At 45.1% G+C, this 17,434-nt stretch overlaps 1 protein-coding gene across 1 annotated transcript; it reads left to right on the forward strand.

Moving 5' to 3' along the window:
- The first annotated feature begins 8,318 nt into the window (after positions 1-8,318).
- Positions 8,319-15,297, forward strand: LOC138582596 (zona pellucida sperm-binding protein 4-like). Its single transcript, XM_069654013.1, has 12 exons — positions 8,319-8,524; positions 8,883-9,004; positions 9,430-9,520; positions 9,631-9,786; positions 11,088-11,275; positions 11,780-11,877; positions 12,859-12,989; positions 13,729-13,918; positions 14,002-14,149; positions 14,318-14,393; positions 14,562-14,666; positions 15,126-15,297. Exons 1-12 carry the CDS (start codon positions 8,350-8,352, stop codon positions 15,275-15,277), a joined length of 1,632 nt encoding a protein of 543 aa, XP_069510114.1. The 5' UTR covers positions 8,319-8,349; the 3' UTR covers positions 15,278-15,297.
- The last annotated feature ends 2,137 nt before the right edge of the window (positions 15,298-17,434 follow it).

Raw genomic sequence — 17,434 nt, forward strand, 5'->3', positions numbered from 1 at the left:
TGTCATTTCACAGCAAGGCACTGCTCTGCACAAATCCCCAAGCTGCCACCAAATGTCTTGATATGGGCCAAATCGTCCTCGGGACCAGCCCTCTGAGAGCAAAAATTACCCAATTCAGCCCAAAATACAGGTTCTATTGTGCTGAGCAGTGATCTCATGCTAGTGACAAATGACACCTTCAATAAGTTTTAGTATTTATTCTAAGCAGTGAATTTCATATACATTTGGGATTCAAGTTAGAGAAGATTACAAAGCATAAAACTTAGAGAAATGCAAAATATAGAGAAACATAGAACTTAGATAAACATAGAGAAACATAGAGAAACACAGTCTTACGCCCCTTCAATCAGCACTGGGAGACCCTGGCCCTCATAAGCTAGCTGTAACAAGCCCCGCTCAGAGGACAGCGCTGCAGGATGCCGTCAAGAGCTCCAATTCCGGGCACTTGATCTGGCTCGAACCAAGTCCACAGGACGATCTCCCACCCGAGTCATGTGAGCATGTATATTTTATAATCTCGTGCTGCCCGTCCGTGACGCACAGTTCCAGAACTTTCCCTGTGCAAAATATAGGCTGGCTCATGGAAAAAACCCAACTCTGTTAATTTCCACTGCTCCTTCTTCTGAGCCCCTCCCTGGCTCCCTGGAGCCCATCTGCTAAAGCTCAGGTATGTCTTATCAGTGCCTTCCCAGAGAAAAGGAGATTAGCTTGGGGCCATGCAGGGCTACCGTTAGTGAGGCAGAATATTCTAAGGGAAGCAGGGATGTATTAACCCCATCTGCAAGCTCTAAAAGGCATGCACTCATAGCTTAGTGTTTATAGCGCTTAAGACTGGCTATCTAAGCGCTATATAGGTGCCATAATGTTCCAAACACTCCAAAAATACCTATTAGCTACAGAGCTAGGGCCCTCTCCCTGCCTGTCTATCAACAATGCATAATGTGACCTATCACTCATACTAGGCCTGCATATTCCTTGTAGCTCACTACTGCATAATGGAAGTGCTACAACAGACTACTGTCAGCATTTTTAGCACATACTTTGAATACACTATTGGCTTTCAGCAGCTAATGCTGTCATCTAAAGCCCTGATTGGCAAGGTTGCAATTTTGTGTATCACTACAGTTCACAACTGCAGGGAAAATTACCCATAAATGGAAATCTTTCCTAACACCCGTTGCCTGATCTTGGGAGTCCAAGGAGCATGGTAATAGATGCAATAATGGTAGCACTTGAGAGGAGATGAAGTAATGGTAGCACTCGAGAGGAGGATCGCCAGAGAGAGAGAGTCAGGAGTGAATATGCAAACAAGAAGCATTTGCCAGGAAGCAATGAAAGTTTTGGGAGTAGCACATAGAAGGACCAGGGCTGGGAAGCAAAGAAGGAAAACAGTGTTGTGGCAACCAGAAAGAAGCAAGATTGTGACCCGCCAGTTACCAGTCTCCTTTGACTCTTGTAGTCATTCCGAACTGTAGCAGCGCAAAGCCATCTTGGCATCCTGATGTCATCACGTGGCAAGGTGATACGCGGAGGCCATCTTAGAACGGTAGTAAGCCCTTCCATCACATCCACAGTGACACAGGAAGCGTTCATTTTCCGAGCCAAGCCGGTGATGACAGTTCCTAACAGTATCGTTATTCCTCTATTACCTCTTGCCTCACTGATAAGCTTAAAAATACAGAACCAACAAAATGTCAAATGGAGTCCACAAAACCAACACTGTTTTGACAAACACATTTTGTGAAATGGGCCTGTATTAAAAGAGGCTGATTTTAACAAAGAATTTAACTTACACATGACTCACATATTGGGTCTGGGACTGTTTTTTCCTAAAATCATGATGGCATCGAGCATCCGATTCATTTCGTTAATTGAAAATGACATCCCAGGGAAAATAACTGTGCCACAATTGAGCTTGTGGCCTTAGCTATAGTATGGGCAGTTTCATACTTAAAATACTATCTCACTGGCAGAAAGTTTAGACTGGTCACCGATCATTCACCATGAACTTGGATTAGCCTTCATAAAGACACCAATGCACGAGAAATATGCTGGTTCCTAGATATGCAGGCCTTTGCTTCATGGTAGAACATTGAAAAGGAAGAGATCAGGGAAATGTAGATTTTCTTTCCCGTTTCCCAATAGATGCTGAAACAACCAGCGACATTAGGGGATCTGATGATGTCATCACTCCTTTTCCGAAGGAAGCCTCTCCTCGTGTAGGCATGGGACGGCAGCTGCTACCTGATCCTGATCCTGGAGGTGGATATTTGAGGGAGGATCGCATGACGGGAGGCGACCCTCAGGATGGGAGCACGCCATCATCAGATGAGATATGGTAGCCCCCTTTCCCTTTTAGCGATACCCCTTGTATTCCTCATGCCATAATGCCATATTGCAATCTCCCCCCCTTCAACAACCCTTAAAGCCCGTTGATAGTATCCCTTACTATTCTGCGACTAACAGAATAATAAAAACGGAGATGAGGAAGAGGGGCTGAGTAATGATGAATACTGAGCAGAATCATAAGAAGCAGTCTAGTGTATGGAGGAAGCTGATTGGTTCCAAGCAACTTCCTTCGAGGAAGCAGGAGTTTGAAGAGGGAACAGCTGAGTAGCCTACAGATGAGCGGGGAGACTGCGAGAGAAGAAGGACTGCAGGAGCTGGTTGCCATGCTGGGATTTAAGCAGAAAGAGAAGAGGACCTTAGTGGCGATCGCAGGAACTGAGAAGCAGTGCCTGCGCTGCCCGAACACAGAGAAGTGCTCAGGAGTGAGGCAGGAGCCGTGAGGGACATGGAAGCCGTCAGACGAAGCCAGTAAGCCTGGGAAGTGGAGGTGGGACACTGTGGCGCTTCCATGGGTTTGCTGCGAGAGGCCCAAAAAACGCCAGAGAAAGCCAGTGAGCCCTGGGAAGGGAAGCTGGGTCACTGTGGCACTTTGGCAGCTCCACGAAGTACAGATAAGTGCCAGGTAAATGCGTCAGGTGACCCCGAGCAAGGAAGTTGGGTTACTGGGACACATAAGGAAAGTGAATGAAAAGAAAGTGAATGAAAGAGGGTTCAAGACCCGGCACTTTGACAAAAGTAGTACTGAATATTGGAACTGTGTGAGTACGAGAAATGCCAAAATAAAGAGAGATCCCAGCAAGGAAGTATACCAGGTGTTTGGAAATCTAAAGAGAGTCTGGCACGAGAGTATACCAGGTATCTGGCAAGTCTGGGATCCACACCCAAATTGTGTAAATGAGCTTCATGAGAGAGCATAGCAGGTGTCTTGCGAGCCTGGGACCTGCACCCAAATAGTGTTACTTTGAATAGAGAATTCCAGGGAGGAGTCATGCCCTTTGGGGTTTTGAATTACAGTGTTTTTGTAAAAGACTTTGGGAAGGGAGTTATTTCCCCTGGAGTGGATTGTAACACCAAGAGGAGAGAGGCATTCTCTTGGGTCTTAAAGAACGTACTTATTCTTTGGAACTTCTGTTTTGGAGGAGAGAAACCTGGGGAAGGGAGTCATTCCCAGGAACTGTGAACATTATCCATTTTGAAAGTGTGTTGGATTAAAACTTTTTGTTGAACTTGAACATTTGTTCAGTTTTCAAACCAGGGACAATATCCTTAGCACCTTAGAGTTAGTTTTAGAATGCGAGGGCTAGGATAGGATTTTGGACAGAGGACATTTTTGCTTTGGACATCTTGACACAGGACAGACCCTTACTTTTGGTTGAGGTAGGGAAATACCTCTTATATTAGGGACAGTGAGGCATCTTAAAACCCCTTTCTTGTTTAATAAAAGTCTTCAACCAATACCATGAGTCCCCTGTGTCCAGGTATCATTCCTGGTTTCTCGTATCCCCACAACCTTACAGAGTCTAATAACATTCTCAACATCAGAAAGAGACTCAAAACCCTTCTGTTTATGTAGCCACACCTAGGGGAACACTGATTGTTTTGAACGGCAGCACCAAGATTTCCTGGCTGTAGGTGCTATATAAATAGCAATAGCAATCACATCACGCTAGAGGTCGGAGTGGTAAAGAAGACAATGGGAAGTTGGGGATTTGGGGGTGGGCTGAATTGCCAGTTATGGGTGGAAAAATGCTGTTATTTCAGACGAAGACCGCATGAATCTCAAGAGATTACAGTGGCAACATCACAAGATGCGCTCAGAAAACAATGTGTGTGACGTGAAGCGATGAGTGATAGAAAATAATCGGAGAGGGTTAGAGAGTGGAAAAAGCAATTGAGTGGAATGAGGGGACCTGGATAAAAGATGGGGGACCACAGGAATCGGCAAACTACCACTCTAACACACACATTTCTGTTATTGGAAATGATTACTTTGAAATGATCGCAGGAATAAGAAGTTAGAAAGGTTTGTACTGGACAGGGGGCAATAGGTGTTTGTTGACCAACAGGAGGCACCTAATTAAGGTGAATTTGCTGGAAATGTGATTGCTGAATTTCAGGCGTTCTGTTGTGTTAAATACAATCACCTTAATTCTCTCTTAACCATGTTTTTTTACTGAATATATAAGTTTTTTCAGTGAATATATATATATATATATATTCACTGAAAAAACTTTGTTAAAGGGACGTTATGGTTAAGTTGGACTAATAAAAACCTATGAAATTCAATGAAAAACCTTTGTTAAAGGGACGTTATGGTTACAAGTAAAACCGAAAACCCCCAGAAATTCACCAGTCATGGTAGGCCAAGCAACCATAACTCGCGCCACCAACGTGCACTGCTAAGATTAACACCTAGGACATCAAAGATGACATCACAAATGTCATTTATGATATCACTGATGACATCACATATCTGGGCCACTTGTTTTTGTTCACTGACATATATAGGCCAGGTGGTTTTGTTCACTGACAGTCAGAATATTAAAATTGAAGGAGATGCTAGATATAGACGTTAACCTTGTCATATGTTCTTTAAGTACTTTCCTTAAGGTTTGGTCTCAGCGCATGGTGCATATACATGGGAAAATGAGCAGGCCTCAAAACACACAATTAATTTGTATACATGAAGATAAACTTTAATGTCATTAACATTTCCTGATGATGCTGTTTCTTTCTTCCTTACTTTAATTTCCCTGTATGTGCCTTTGATTTACATGCATTGTGGGTATTCATATGTACTGTTTGTACCAGCACAAGTGTTGTAAGTCTTGAATTGTTAGCTAGTTATTACATGTTTAACATGACTCAAAACTCTGATAAGGTAGCATTCATTATTGTACTATCCAAAATTATAAGATTATAAATAGTTTACTTCTATGGTGCATGCTGCAGTCATAGCCTATGTTTATAGATGATTAGGTTTCTGTATTAACAACAACACTACGATACAATGATTTTAGATGAGTACATTCTTTAATAGATTAAGTAGTTCATGGTAGGTCTCCCGATCACGCCTGACATCTTGTTACCAACAATATAAGCACAACTCCTTGTAGGGGCTTTTCACCAAAATGTATTTCACATGTGATGTCATCACAATGACTAACAACTGAATACAAATCCTTCAACCCTCTCTGGGAGTTGGAATGTACTTTAGGCCATCAATGACAACGTACAACTTATACGAAAACACATATGCAGTCAGATAAGTTTGAACAATGAAGTGTTAAGGTACGGGACACTGTGCTCCCTTAAAATAAAGTGGTTTATGCCATGCAAAGAACAATTTCAAAAGGGCATCCACCAGAGCAGCAGGAGTCTGGAGGCTGTAACACTACAACCAACTTATGTGTAGAACCGTATGAGAAGAAGGGTCCAGGCACTGCGCTTAGGATCAAAGTTTGATAGGCTCACAATAATATATATTTTTTTAAATTGAACAACAAACAATCCAAAGGAGTTAATGTTTGTTTTTAATATATGGCTATGTCAAAAGAGAACAGAAAGCGGAATGTATACAGCACACAATTGTCATAGCCTACTGAAGTGAGCATCAGTCAAAAACCCATAACTAGACAGTCCTTCATTAACATGAATGATAGAATCTCATAGCTTAAAAAAACACAATCACATAGGCAAAGAAACCGAACCTACTAAGATGAGCAACATTCAAATAGCCATACATTCACGTAGGCAGAAAAAAAAACATTAGCATATCTAAGAAAGTTCCATAACTGATAAAGAACCATTCACATAGGCAAAATAATCCCAAAAGTAACTCAATGGACAGCACTTCCAATGTTTCACCCTCCTGGGCTTTGTCCAGGTCATTTTCAAAGATTAAAGATACATGAATTTTATGAGAGCAGTCTCGCTCATAGATACATTTAATACAGCTTTCTTGATTAGGAACCATCCATTGTATGGAAAGATAGTTAGCTGGTATACAAAAAGGGAGGGAACTAGGGGGGGAAGGGGGAGGGGGAAGAAAAATGAAAAGGAAGGAGCATCATTAGACTTGTTGCATCTAAAGCCTTAGACACATAAATACTTATCTTCCATATTTATACAGTTTGTAATAAAAAGACTCATATGATGTTATGTTAACATTTAAATTTAAAGTCTGGGAATTTAGGGTTTGTTAAATACCCTCTGCCCACACCAGTTTTACAGCAACCAAAACAAAGGGACTATTACAATTATTAGATATCTACATTATTATTTGCTTGAATTCTGAGCTCATAGTTGCGCAAATTAAGTTAGGATCTCCGGTCCCTTCCAGTTTGGCCATTGAGGATGGATTCTTACCTACTAACATGCATCCGCAGTCCTCATATCTGTCCTTGTGTCACTAATGTGTTCAGTTGCACGCTGGACCTGCATAGTATACATATATTAATTAGATCGTTATAAAATAAGCCTTCTATTACTATATTCAAATCAAAGAGTAGAGTGAGGTAATTTTACCTGTGGTCATTGTCTCCCTTAAGGATAGTGTTTACTGGTATAATCATTTAAGAAGTTGCTCCTGATGGTTAGAATTCACTGTATAAAGATTTCATCGCACCTCCTAATTGGGATTGCTAAAACAAAATGTAGAAGTTAATTAGCTAATATAAGTTTCAGCACATATTAGTGCAGCATTTAAGTAAAAAAAAAAACGATCTATACCCGATTAGCAGCACTATGGCATATTCCAAATAATGCCTCCTGATGGTTAGTATTGACTGTATACATATTTCATCGCACCTCCTAATTGGGATTGCTAAAAGAAAATATAGAGGGTCATACCCTGATGTAAATGTCAACAAAATTCAATCTGTACATGATTAGCAATAGTCTGGAGCTGGATTTCGGCCCTCGTGGCACTGACACCTCATGTTGTGTGTGCGCCATCGCCATCTTGGATTTCTATTTAAGCGCACCATTTATGCGCTACTTGATGACCTCATAGTGCGTTTCGCGTCATGACGTCATCAAGCCGCCGCTCCTGCCGCACATTTGCTGAAAATCTGACCAGCGGTTTGGGCTGCAGGCATGAGCAAAGTTTTTTTTCCATTCAGTCGATGGAAAAAAGATTTTGGGACCCCCTATAATTTTGCCCCCCTTGATGAAACCTCACCAAACTTGCCATAAAAATTCAGAGTGGGCCATATACTTTTTTTGCTAAATTTGGTGAGGATTCGTCCATGGAGACTGAAGTTATAAGCCGGGTTTAGCAACTTAACCATAATGGAGGGTACACGTATGATAGCATATATGCATTCATGAAAAGTTCGGCACTGTAATCATGATGTTCAGGAAACTACACAAACTACAAGGACCACAATTCCCAGGGACAGTGCTACAGGATCAGCATTGGGCATCAGGCAGATTGGCCCATACACATTCTCAGACACAGAAGCACCCTAGGACAGGCTGCAACGTAGTCAAGTTACCCAATAGTAGTTGCGAGGGGCAAAGACAGAGGCACACTGCCTGTTAGCCGATATCACTTTGAATTCTGGTACTTGTAAATGTATTTGTAAAACAAGACGAACATGATTCAAAGTGCATTGAACCAAACTGATTTAAGAAAAAAAACGTGGACTTCCAAAACATCACAGACCCAATATTGAACTCGCCTGTGAGATAGAGCTTGACAATTAAGATCAGACTTTTCAAAATGCATACGTTTGGCCATGCCTGATTGAAAGGTCATTGGTTTCACCTGAGTTGAGGGCACGTCAGCTATGCGGGCGGAACTGTGGCTGTAGTGTAGAGCATGAATGTGCGGCAGACCTGCGTAGCAGGGGGTGGGGTCACCTAGGCTTGAGGCCGGTCTAATTAAGAGGTGATGGGTTTCACCTGGTGACCCTGGCATTGAGACCCCGTTGACCTCACGCCACCCTCGGTGCATAAATACCTCGGCGTGAGCCTTGGAAGGCATTTGCGGTAAAGATGTCGTCTGCGTTAGCCTCCGTGGTGTTGTGGCTCAGTCTGGGCTTTGTGTTAGGGGTCCCCGGGACTTTGCAGGAAGTGGCCCTTGCTGGCAACGCCTCCCTCTTAAGGTGTGGCGCCCATAGTTTACATGCTGAGTTTGCCCTGATCCGTGAAAATACACTGACAGTCAGAGGTGAGTGGTCTCTGGGGAAAGTTTCTGACCTTGTGAATAACTTTCTTTTGTGACTGGAAGCTTCCTTTTAAAATTCGGAATAGGTTATTTATGGGTTGTTGGTGTTCGTGCAGGGTTCTAGGACCAATGCTCTTGCCGGGTGTAGGACCGAACATGTTGCCTGGTTCTTGTGACCTGTAAAACGGGGCAGCGGGTTAGGGGAGGTGTTTATGGTAGATCTGTGGTCCCTGCCTTCCGCTCTGTTTGGCTGGTAGCGTGGCAGGATTCTACGAGTGTGCATCATAGACCTAGTTCCGTGTCTGCGTCTGTTGACCTGACGAGAATGTATTTTTCTTTTTTTCTTGATTGTCATTGCTAGATAAGTCCGGGTTGTCTCATCCACTCCAGAACGACACTGACTGTGGCATTTGGATCAGTTGGCGACCAGATGGGTCTATGGTCATTGGTGCTGACTATTCAGGGTGCTACGTGAGCGAGCAGGTGAGTAATGGGGGGGGGGGGGGGGCAGGAGGGGTGTTGCATGCAAAATTACCCCCACTCAATGTCTGTACAACTTAATTATTTTTTTCATTTCCCTAGTCCATGCAGGAGAAGCATTGGGTCTGGTTCCCTTCTCTTCTGGGACTTGTTTTCTTTACCATTTTGAAGTATAGTTCCAGAACTTGTGGAATTCAAGTGAAACCATGCCTAGTTTTGCACAACCACAGGAAGGCTCTGACTTTTGAAGCTGTCTTCCATTTAATGAGGAACTGTTTGTTGCTGGTTCCTCTTGTTGACCTGCATTAGTCGGTTCTAAAGCCACCACGAGTGTGGATGGAGCACTATTGTGGTTTTAAAACTTGCGAATGTTCCCTTTTGGAGAGGGTGCTGCTCCTGATTGCTTGGCCCTTTGCTCTCTTCTGCAGGATGATGAATATGTCATGATCTTGGACTCTGAAGTATTCCCTACTGAACACAATTCATCTTGGCAGCAGCTCAAGTGCCCTGTCTTGTTTGGTGAGTCCACTGTTAGTCTTGCTTGGGCAGCAGTGCATTTGGCTGGCCTAGTTCCCTACCAGAGGGTGGCGTTGCTGTATCATGAACTTCTTTGTCCCTTCCATCCCCAGCCATGGATGCCCCCCGTCCTGATGCTTGTGCTGCCATTGCTAGAGTCGACCGGCTGTCCTGTGGTAGTCTCCCGATCACCCAGGCTAAGTGCCAAGCACTGGATTGCTGTTATGACCCCACAGACTCTTCCAAGCCCTGCTACTTTGGAAAACCAGGTTTGTTTTGGTGGTTCCTTTCCAGTTTCTGATATTGCTTTAGGGCTGACTGGGTTTGAAGGCCTATGAGGAGCCGAGAAGCCATTGGACTTTAAAAACAGTGGGATTGTAGACTCTTGATATGGGTCTTGGACCAATGAGATAATATTTTGGCCCTAAAAGCTCGTTCAATCGTGTATTTATGGACTTATGAAAATAGTTAATTTGTATGCACTGTAGATCAATGTGGTTCACGTATGAATTTTTGTCCATGTAAAAAAATATTTGTTTTTTGTGATTGGTTGTTTGCATGCGGTATAAGTTTGCTGTGATTTTTGCACAATTTTTTAACTGAGCATCTTCTTGAAAGTTAGTTTATTTGGTAATATATTAAGTAAACCCCCTGATTGCCCCCCCTTTTCTGATTGTTTGCTGACCCCCCCCCCCCCCGGTGATGGGGTACCTGATTTTTCAGTTGACCAAGGGTTTAGTTGCGGTGAGCCAGGATTGCAAGTGATGGGCAGTGCGTGGTGAGGTTGGCCAGAGCGGCTGGGATTCCTAGAGAAAACGTGGGTTGGGAGGAGCAGTAGTAAATGGCCGAAGTGGGGTGCTTGGTATCAAATGAATCTGCACAGAGCAGGAGTAAGGTCTCTGGGTGGGCAATAGGCTGATGGGGTCGGGGGGTGGTGATGTCTTGTTCTGAACCACAGGGGTTGGATGAAGAAGCCTAGCGTACGGACACTAGCTGCAGGTTAAGGTAACCTTTTGGTGTGGTGGACTTTGTTGGATTTTCGCAACCAGTGCACCACTGCCTTCAAGGTGCGCATCCCACAAGTACTGGCACTTAACAAGTGACAGTCAAGACCTACGAGGAGTGCTGGCATAATGACCGCTACTGTAGGAGTGGGAAGGCTGTCTGCTGGGGATTTCTTTGTGACTGGATCCTGTAGCATGGCTGTACCATCTGCATAACCTCTGCTTGTACTATCCTTTTGGGGAGGTGGGGGGTTAGTAGGAACATGGTAAATATTGCTAATTGACTGTGCAAGGCGGGTGTTGTGATGGTTTTTGCTGAATTGGGATTCAGCAGTCACACTTTTCCTATATGAAGGTGGGTGGTTAAAGCCCTTTACTACCTTGTGTTGGGGTCTCCTGTGAAGCTACCGCAGTTGGTAAAGGGAAGGCCTCTGGCACGTTGGTCTTGGTTTGGTGCTCCTAGTCTACAGCGTGTAGTTGCCAGGTAACTTTAGGGGTTGCAGGATGCAGGGTGGCGGCGGTATAGTGTGGTGTTGGCAAGAGGACTGACTTTCTTATTTTGTTAGTGACTGGCCAATGCTCCGCTGATGGTCAAGCAACAATTGCCATATCTGCGGATGTCACAGTGCCCTCTCTGAACCTGGCCGATGTGCGACTCCTAACCGTGAGCAGTACATGCCCGGGACTGCGCTCCTTTCAGAGCGAGGCCTTCTTGGTGTACCAGTTCCCCCTGTCGTGTGGGGGTGTGCAACAGGTGAGTTGTGGAAAATGCCCCCCACTCTTCCCCCAAATGAGTTCTCCTTTCTACTTACACTTCTGCAGGGTGGTGTCAAATGTCCCTGACACTATGCTTATTCTGTTATGCGCCACCAAATGTGTTCAGGTCGCGTGGCTTTTAGGACTTGCCTCATTCCCTCACTAACCAGAGTTCTCTTCCACTTGCTGCCGACCTTTATTAGCACCTAGTTTGACATAAACGTGTTACTGTGCTGCTCGCCTACCCCCTTAATGTCTATTTGACTGTAGTAACACTTGCTTAATGGCTATATGATTTAGGGGGCATAGTCTCGCTGTCCCTCCAGATCTAGCTTATGTGCAGTCAGAAAGTTGCTCACAGACGAGGGCTTCCTGCTTTCCCACGTATCCCCCATTTTACCCATTGGCCTTCTTAATGCAGCAAAACCATAGTGTTTAAGATTATGCGGCTTGGTCTATGACATGATTCTGAATTCATGTGGTGGTTTATTTTGACTGGCAGGTAATGGGCGATATCACTATTTACGAGAACCGTTTGGAGGCCTCCCATACTGTGGTCACGTGGGGCAGGGCTTCGATCAGCAGGGACAGCACCTTCAGGTACAATTAATCTTGTTACTCTAATCCCCACATGCATTTTGAGGCAAGGTGCTTCTAGTCCATAAATGGAATTGGGCACTCTTGCAGTGGCAGATGTCATTGAAGTGCCCTCGTCACCCATTCCCCCTGCCCCTTCCCCGATAGCTTGCTGTCCTGGTCACTAGCGTGGGGACAGGGTAGGCACTGTCCCTTTTCATACTATTAGTCGTGGTCTGCGCCCCCAAATATAATTGCTGGGGTTGCCACTTGTTCATTCCAGTGCCCAGTAAGACTGGAGCCGGAGTTGTAATGAAGGTCAAGGTCCTGGCTAGCATCTACAAGCAACCAGTCTCGAGCCCCGACTGCTGTTGGGGTGTAAAGGGATTTGCCCAGGGGCCCAAGTGGGGCCTCATCAGCAAACGCCATGGGATGTGACGTTGCCAGAATGGTGAAATATATTTCATGCGATTGGCTTTGCATAACCACCCAAATTGCACAGGACTAACAGCATTTGCCTTTCATAAAATCGACACACAACCAAGAAAAGCTATTTTAGTGTTTTTGAAAACGTTAAAAGGTGTGCATGTTTAACTCCAAGAACATTCAATTGTTTTCCCTGCAACATGCGCTACCGAAATGGACATGCACCTTAGTTTGTTTTTCGTAATTAAGAGGACCTTCATGTTTCTCATTCGGGAGGGGGGGAGCGGTTTAGTCCACCCTTTGGAAAAAAAGTGGGTGGACTCCGTCCTCCTGCGTGTACATGACTTGAGCCCTGGATGTGCCCCTTTGCACAGCTACCCAAACCCTCTCCACTGTACAAATCCTCTCCCACTGTACAAATCCTCTTATCCCGGTTTTGAATGGCTTTCGTCCATATGGTTCCACTCCTACATGCAAACCTCTCCAGTTGTTTGTCCCCTCTCCCCCGCGCCACATTATTACTGGCACCCCATCTGTTTTTAAAATGTCCGCTTATGGATTCTTAATGATTCTTGTCAGGTTGACTGTGCGCTGCACCTTCACCAGCAGTAGCAGCTCCATCCCACTGCAGGTGGAAGTCTTCACTCTGCCGCCACCTCTTCCAGTGAGCAGCCCTGGGCCCCTCCTCCTAGAGATGAGGATTGCTACAGGTAAGTAGCTTGATGCTGGGTGGTGGTCCTGAATCTGCTGTATGATTCCCTCGCTCATCAGGTTTCTTAGCTGGCTCGTTAACGGGCTGAACCAGAATCTCTTCCACAGGTTAGGTCTGCTGAGGCCAGCACTATGTATACTGAGGTAATGCCATCGCAATTGCTCTCCACACCTTGGCTTCGACGGGGACAAGCAATGTATGTTCGTAAGGCTTGCTGAGTTGGGCCACAGGGGTTTACACCACTTGTGAATGTAGACTATGGAATAGCTTGGATAGTTCCACAGCAAATGTGATGCCTTTGAAGCAAGAGAACGTGGAGCAACACGGGTTCGATCCCCAGGTCCATGCTTAAAAACCTGTGTTTATAAATAACCAATTACATCGAAAGCTGGCGCTCAATAGTCCATGTCTAATATTGACTCATCAGACTTCATTGCTTACATTGGCTTCATGATCATGTAAGCCTTTGGCTAGTAGTAGTTTGACTGATACTAAACATGTAAATGCACATGTTATTCCAACTCAAGCCATCACAATGTACCTTATTTAGGCTTCCGATCTTGTATTGCTGGCAGTTCCTCTCTGATTGTATGGGGTGCATCACTGTGCTGAATGATTAGCCATCCTAGAATAAGCAGATTGGGGGATAGCCTTCTGTAAGGGACCTTCAAATCTCCACCGCCCCGTTCCAAGCGTAGCTGGCTTTGAGTGCAGCTCAATAGTATTTCTTTCTCCAGATCGATTGTATGGCTCCTACTACACAGCCAGCCAGTACCCAGTGGTGAAGGTCCTTCGAGACCCAGTCTTTGTGGAGGTTCGAATCCTGCAGAGAACGGACCCCAACTTGATGCTTGTTCTGAACCAGTGTTGGGCCACCCCTTCCAGTGACCCAATGCAGCAGCCACAGTGGCCCATCCTTGTGAACAGGTGAAACATGGGGGCCCGGCAGAGGGGTGTGTATTTGATGTACTCATATTGGAGACTTTCTAACCAACCTGTTCAAAATCTAGGTGTCCCTTTCCTGGAGATAATTACCAGACGCTGTTGGTCCCTGTTGGTGGTGCTTCCTCAGGTCTCCAGTTCCCATCGCACTACCAGCGCTTCGCTGTCAGCACCTTCACCTTTGTGGATTCGGCGCAACAGAATCTTCGGGGGCAGGTGAGAGCTCTACAATGGTGGTTGTACTTGTTCCTAAGCTGAGAAATTGGGGCCTACCTTCGGGTATTTAGGAGTTGTTCTGTGAAGTATATGATCTGCTTATAAGGAATTTATTGCTTCAAGTTTTGTAAGTTTAGTTGTTCATGCACCCACTTCTCCCTCTCGCAGATCTTCTTCCACTGCAGCGCCTCTGTATGTGTCCCGTCTTTGCTGGAGTCCTGCTCTGCACCCTGCTCAAGGAGAAGTAAGATCTGGAGTGCCTTAGCCTTGATTTTTGTCTGGATGGGTGACTGATTTTTAAGGGAGCTTGGGGCGTTGCTATCCCATTGATCGACTTGGTTGCTGTGTACTATGACCACGGACCTGGTGTTTTGGATGCTGGGGTTGATGACGGTTCTCTTTACTGTTTCAGAGAGAATGGTGAAGGATTTCAACACGGAGCATCTGGCTCTTGTGTCAGCAGAGAGGCCGGTCTACTTTGACATCCTAGAGGAAGATGGAGGCTTAGCCCTGGCTGGTAAGGATGGGGGGTGAGATGAGTTCTGTATACAACTCTGCATGGAAAGGCTTGCCATGCAGGTTTTTGGGACACTTTCTGTAAGCCACTATTCCATGAAAGATGGCCAACAACCATTGTCTGCTTCTAGGGCTCTCCTATACCGCTATAGAAGCTGGCATTGAGCCCTTTTCTGAATGATCACTAAAACGCAACCAGAACAATTACAACACATTTTGTCCTTCCTGCCCCTTGCAATCCCCGACAGGTTCATTTGCAATCCCAAAGCTGGTGCTGCATGAATGATATTGCTTCCTCAGTCCAGCCCCTACCTCTGGAAACCATGAAGGGGGAGTGGGGCTGCTAGTTTTGGGCTGTAACTCTTGTGTGGCTATGTAAGCAAAGTATAACTATGGTTGTGGTTACAAGCCACATTGTGTACGTTCATGGAACAAGGCGTATTTGTTCTTCCTCCCTCAGGCTCTCGCAGCTCGGTGGTGTCCTTGGTGCCAGGATGGTCTATAGCAGTGGTGCTTGCAGTTGGATTCCTGATGTTCCTCGCTCTGGGTGGTCTTGCTGTGGCACGGTTGTACCATAATCAGAAACGTGGTGTGGCCAGTGTAAAGGCTTGAAATAAAGAAAATCTATACAAGATGGTGTGGTATCCTGTTATTGCCTAAACCCTACTCTTGAGGGTTATCTGGGTGGGGATTTGCAGTTGGGTTGGAGAGGCTGTGGTAGAAGATGCCTGTTGCACATATGACCTAACTAAGGGGTACAATTTACTTGAGGAACAAACAACCCAGGCTTGTAACTTGGCCTTGCTAGGTGGCAGGGCAAGCCCTAGTTCTAGCGGAACAAGAATGCACTCCTTTATAGGGGGCGTTTTGGTGAAAATAAATCCTGAGCCGTAATGTGCTCCTTTATTGGAGTCTCCAATGCAAGGTGTTCTGTAATGGAGCTGGCAAATCAGTTCATTCTTGTGTGGGGCCTGGTATGCAATGGCGTGGGTTAACCTTGGGAGTGGCCTTGTTTAATGCCGCCCTCTGCTACATCAATTGGTTAAACCTGTTTGGCAAAAGCAAGCTAAGCTGACCCTGACCTGTGATTGGCTGACCACGGATTTAATACAAAGGTGCAGTACCCATGGCTGGCCATCCCACTCAAGGAAGGATCTGGTCAGATGCAATGGTTATTGTCCTCAGGATAATCATGCCCTGCTAAACCTGTCTGTTCCATCGATTTGTTCTGTAGCCTCTCGCCCCAATATGCTTCACTGAATCAATTCAAGAATAACCTTGCCAGTTGGGTGTACCACTTAGGCCAAGGAGTCCAACTCCGAGGGCAGTTTGAAGGCTGGAGTTTGAGTTAAAGATTGCAGAGCTTTCTGCTGTTTAGGGAAACCAGTTTGCAATCCTTACAATTTATTTCGGAATCCTCAGAATAATTATTCGTACTCGTGTGGTTCAAGTTGAATACCATTTATTTTGCAAACAACTTGGTTTCCCTTCATGAATTCCATCCTCCATGACGCAGCAACTGTTTCTTGGAACAGCTGTTGGGGTTTCAATGGGATAACCTACCTTTTACCCTTGCCCCTTCCCAATCATCCCGTTTTCTAATTCCAATGAGTGTAGAGAAGGCAAAATTGCTAGAGGATCAGTTCACCCTATTGGAACATGAGCATCTTCATCCATTGTCCGTGTTGTTGGGTAATTGCTGATAGAACTCAAACTGGGAATAGCAATTTATCCAGCTGATCATCTTGTCTCATTGCTGCTGTTTGATCATGCCTTCTTGGACAAGCCACCCTTATTGTCACACTTCAACCCCTGTATGCTGCCTTTTTAAAGTTAAATGCTCCCATGCTCGTGTCTCCATTTGGATTCAGTCGTACACGGATTGGGGGGGGGGTGAACTTTCATCTCAGTAATTGGCATGAAATGTCAGTGTTACTGATTTACACCATAACCAAGAGTACTCTACTAGCACATGGCATCTCTTGCCCTAAGGCAAGATCTAAACCTTTTGTAGTTCAAATTAATGTCCAGGGCATGAGTATTTTTCTGGTGTACTCCTTCTCCAAGAAGGTCATAGTTCTGTTATGGAGTCTTGGCAAGCTCCCCTTATTGTCACATTTAAACCCCCTGTATAAGTTAAATACTCCCATGCTGATTTGTGAATTTGGCTTCAGTGGTACACGGATGTCTGAGTGAAGTCCATCTCAGTAATTGGCATGAAATGTCAGTGACATGGACTGATTTACTCAATAACCATGTACTCTACTCGCACATGGCATCTCTTGCCTTCTTAATGTGATGGGGTGCAAGATCTAAACATTCGTAGTTCAAATTAATGTCCAGGGCATGAGTATTATTCTTGTGTACTCTTGTCGAAGGCCATAGTTCTGGTATGGATTCATGGAGTCTTGGTAATTATGGAGGAACCTGACCTTGTGGCACAGATACTCTGGAACAGTGCTCACTGGGCATTTTTCCCCTTGGAGTTTTGTTGTGGTGCACTGTAGCCTGTGGGCCAGGCTGTTATGCCCCTACTGCATTAGAAAGCATCTGAGACATGGAGCAGTTGTAAGCGACTAGCAATCCTCCATTTGTGGCCCAGGAAGTCATTGCTGATGCTGAATAAGGCTGGTGGGAGGTAGGCCAAAGCATCTGAAGGGCTACAGATTACCAATGGTTGGCAGAGGCATATGAATGACACATTGGGGGGGAGGGAGGCTTCATGTGTCATTGAACAGTATGCTCGTTCACTAGATTGAGGCTAATCCC

This window comes from Ambystoma mexicanum, chromosome 3q (genome assembly GCF_040938575.1).
Source record: "Ambystoma mexicanum isolate Mex_15411 chromosome 3q, UKY_AmexF1_1, whole genome shotgun sequence".
In the NCBI taxonomy this organism is placed as follows: Eukaryota; Metazoa; Chordata; class Amphibia; order Caudata; family Ambystomatidae; genus Ambystoma; species Ambystoma mexicanum.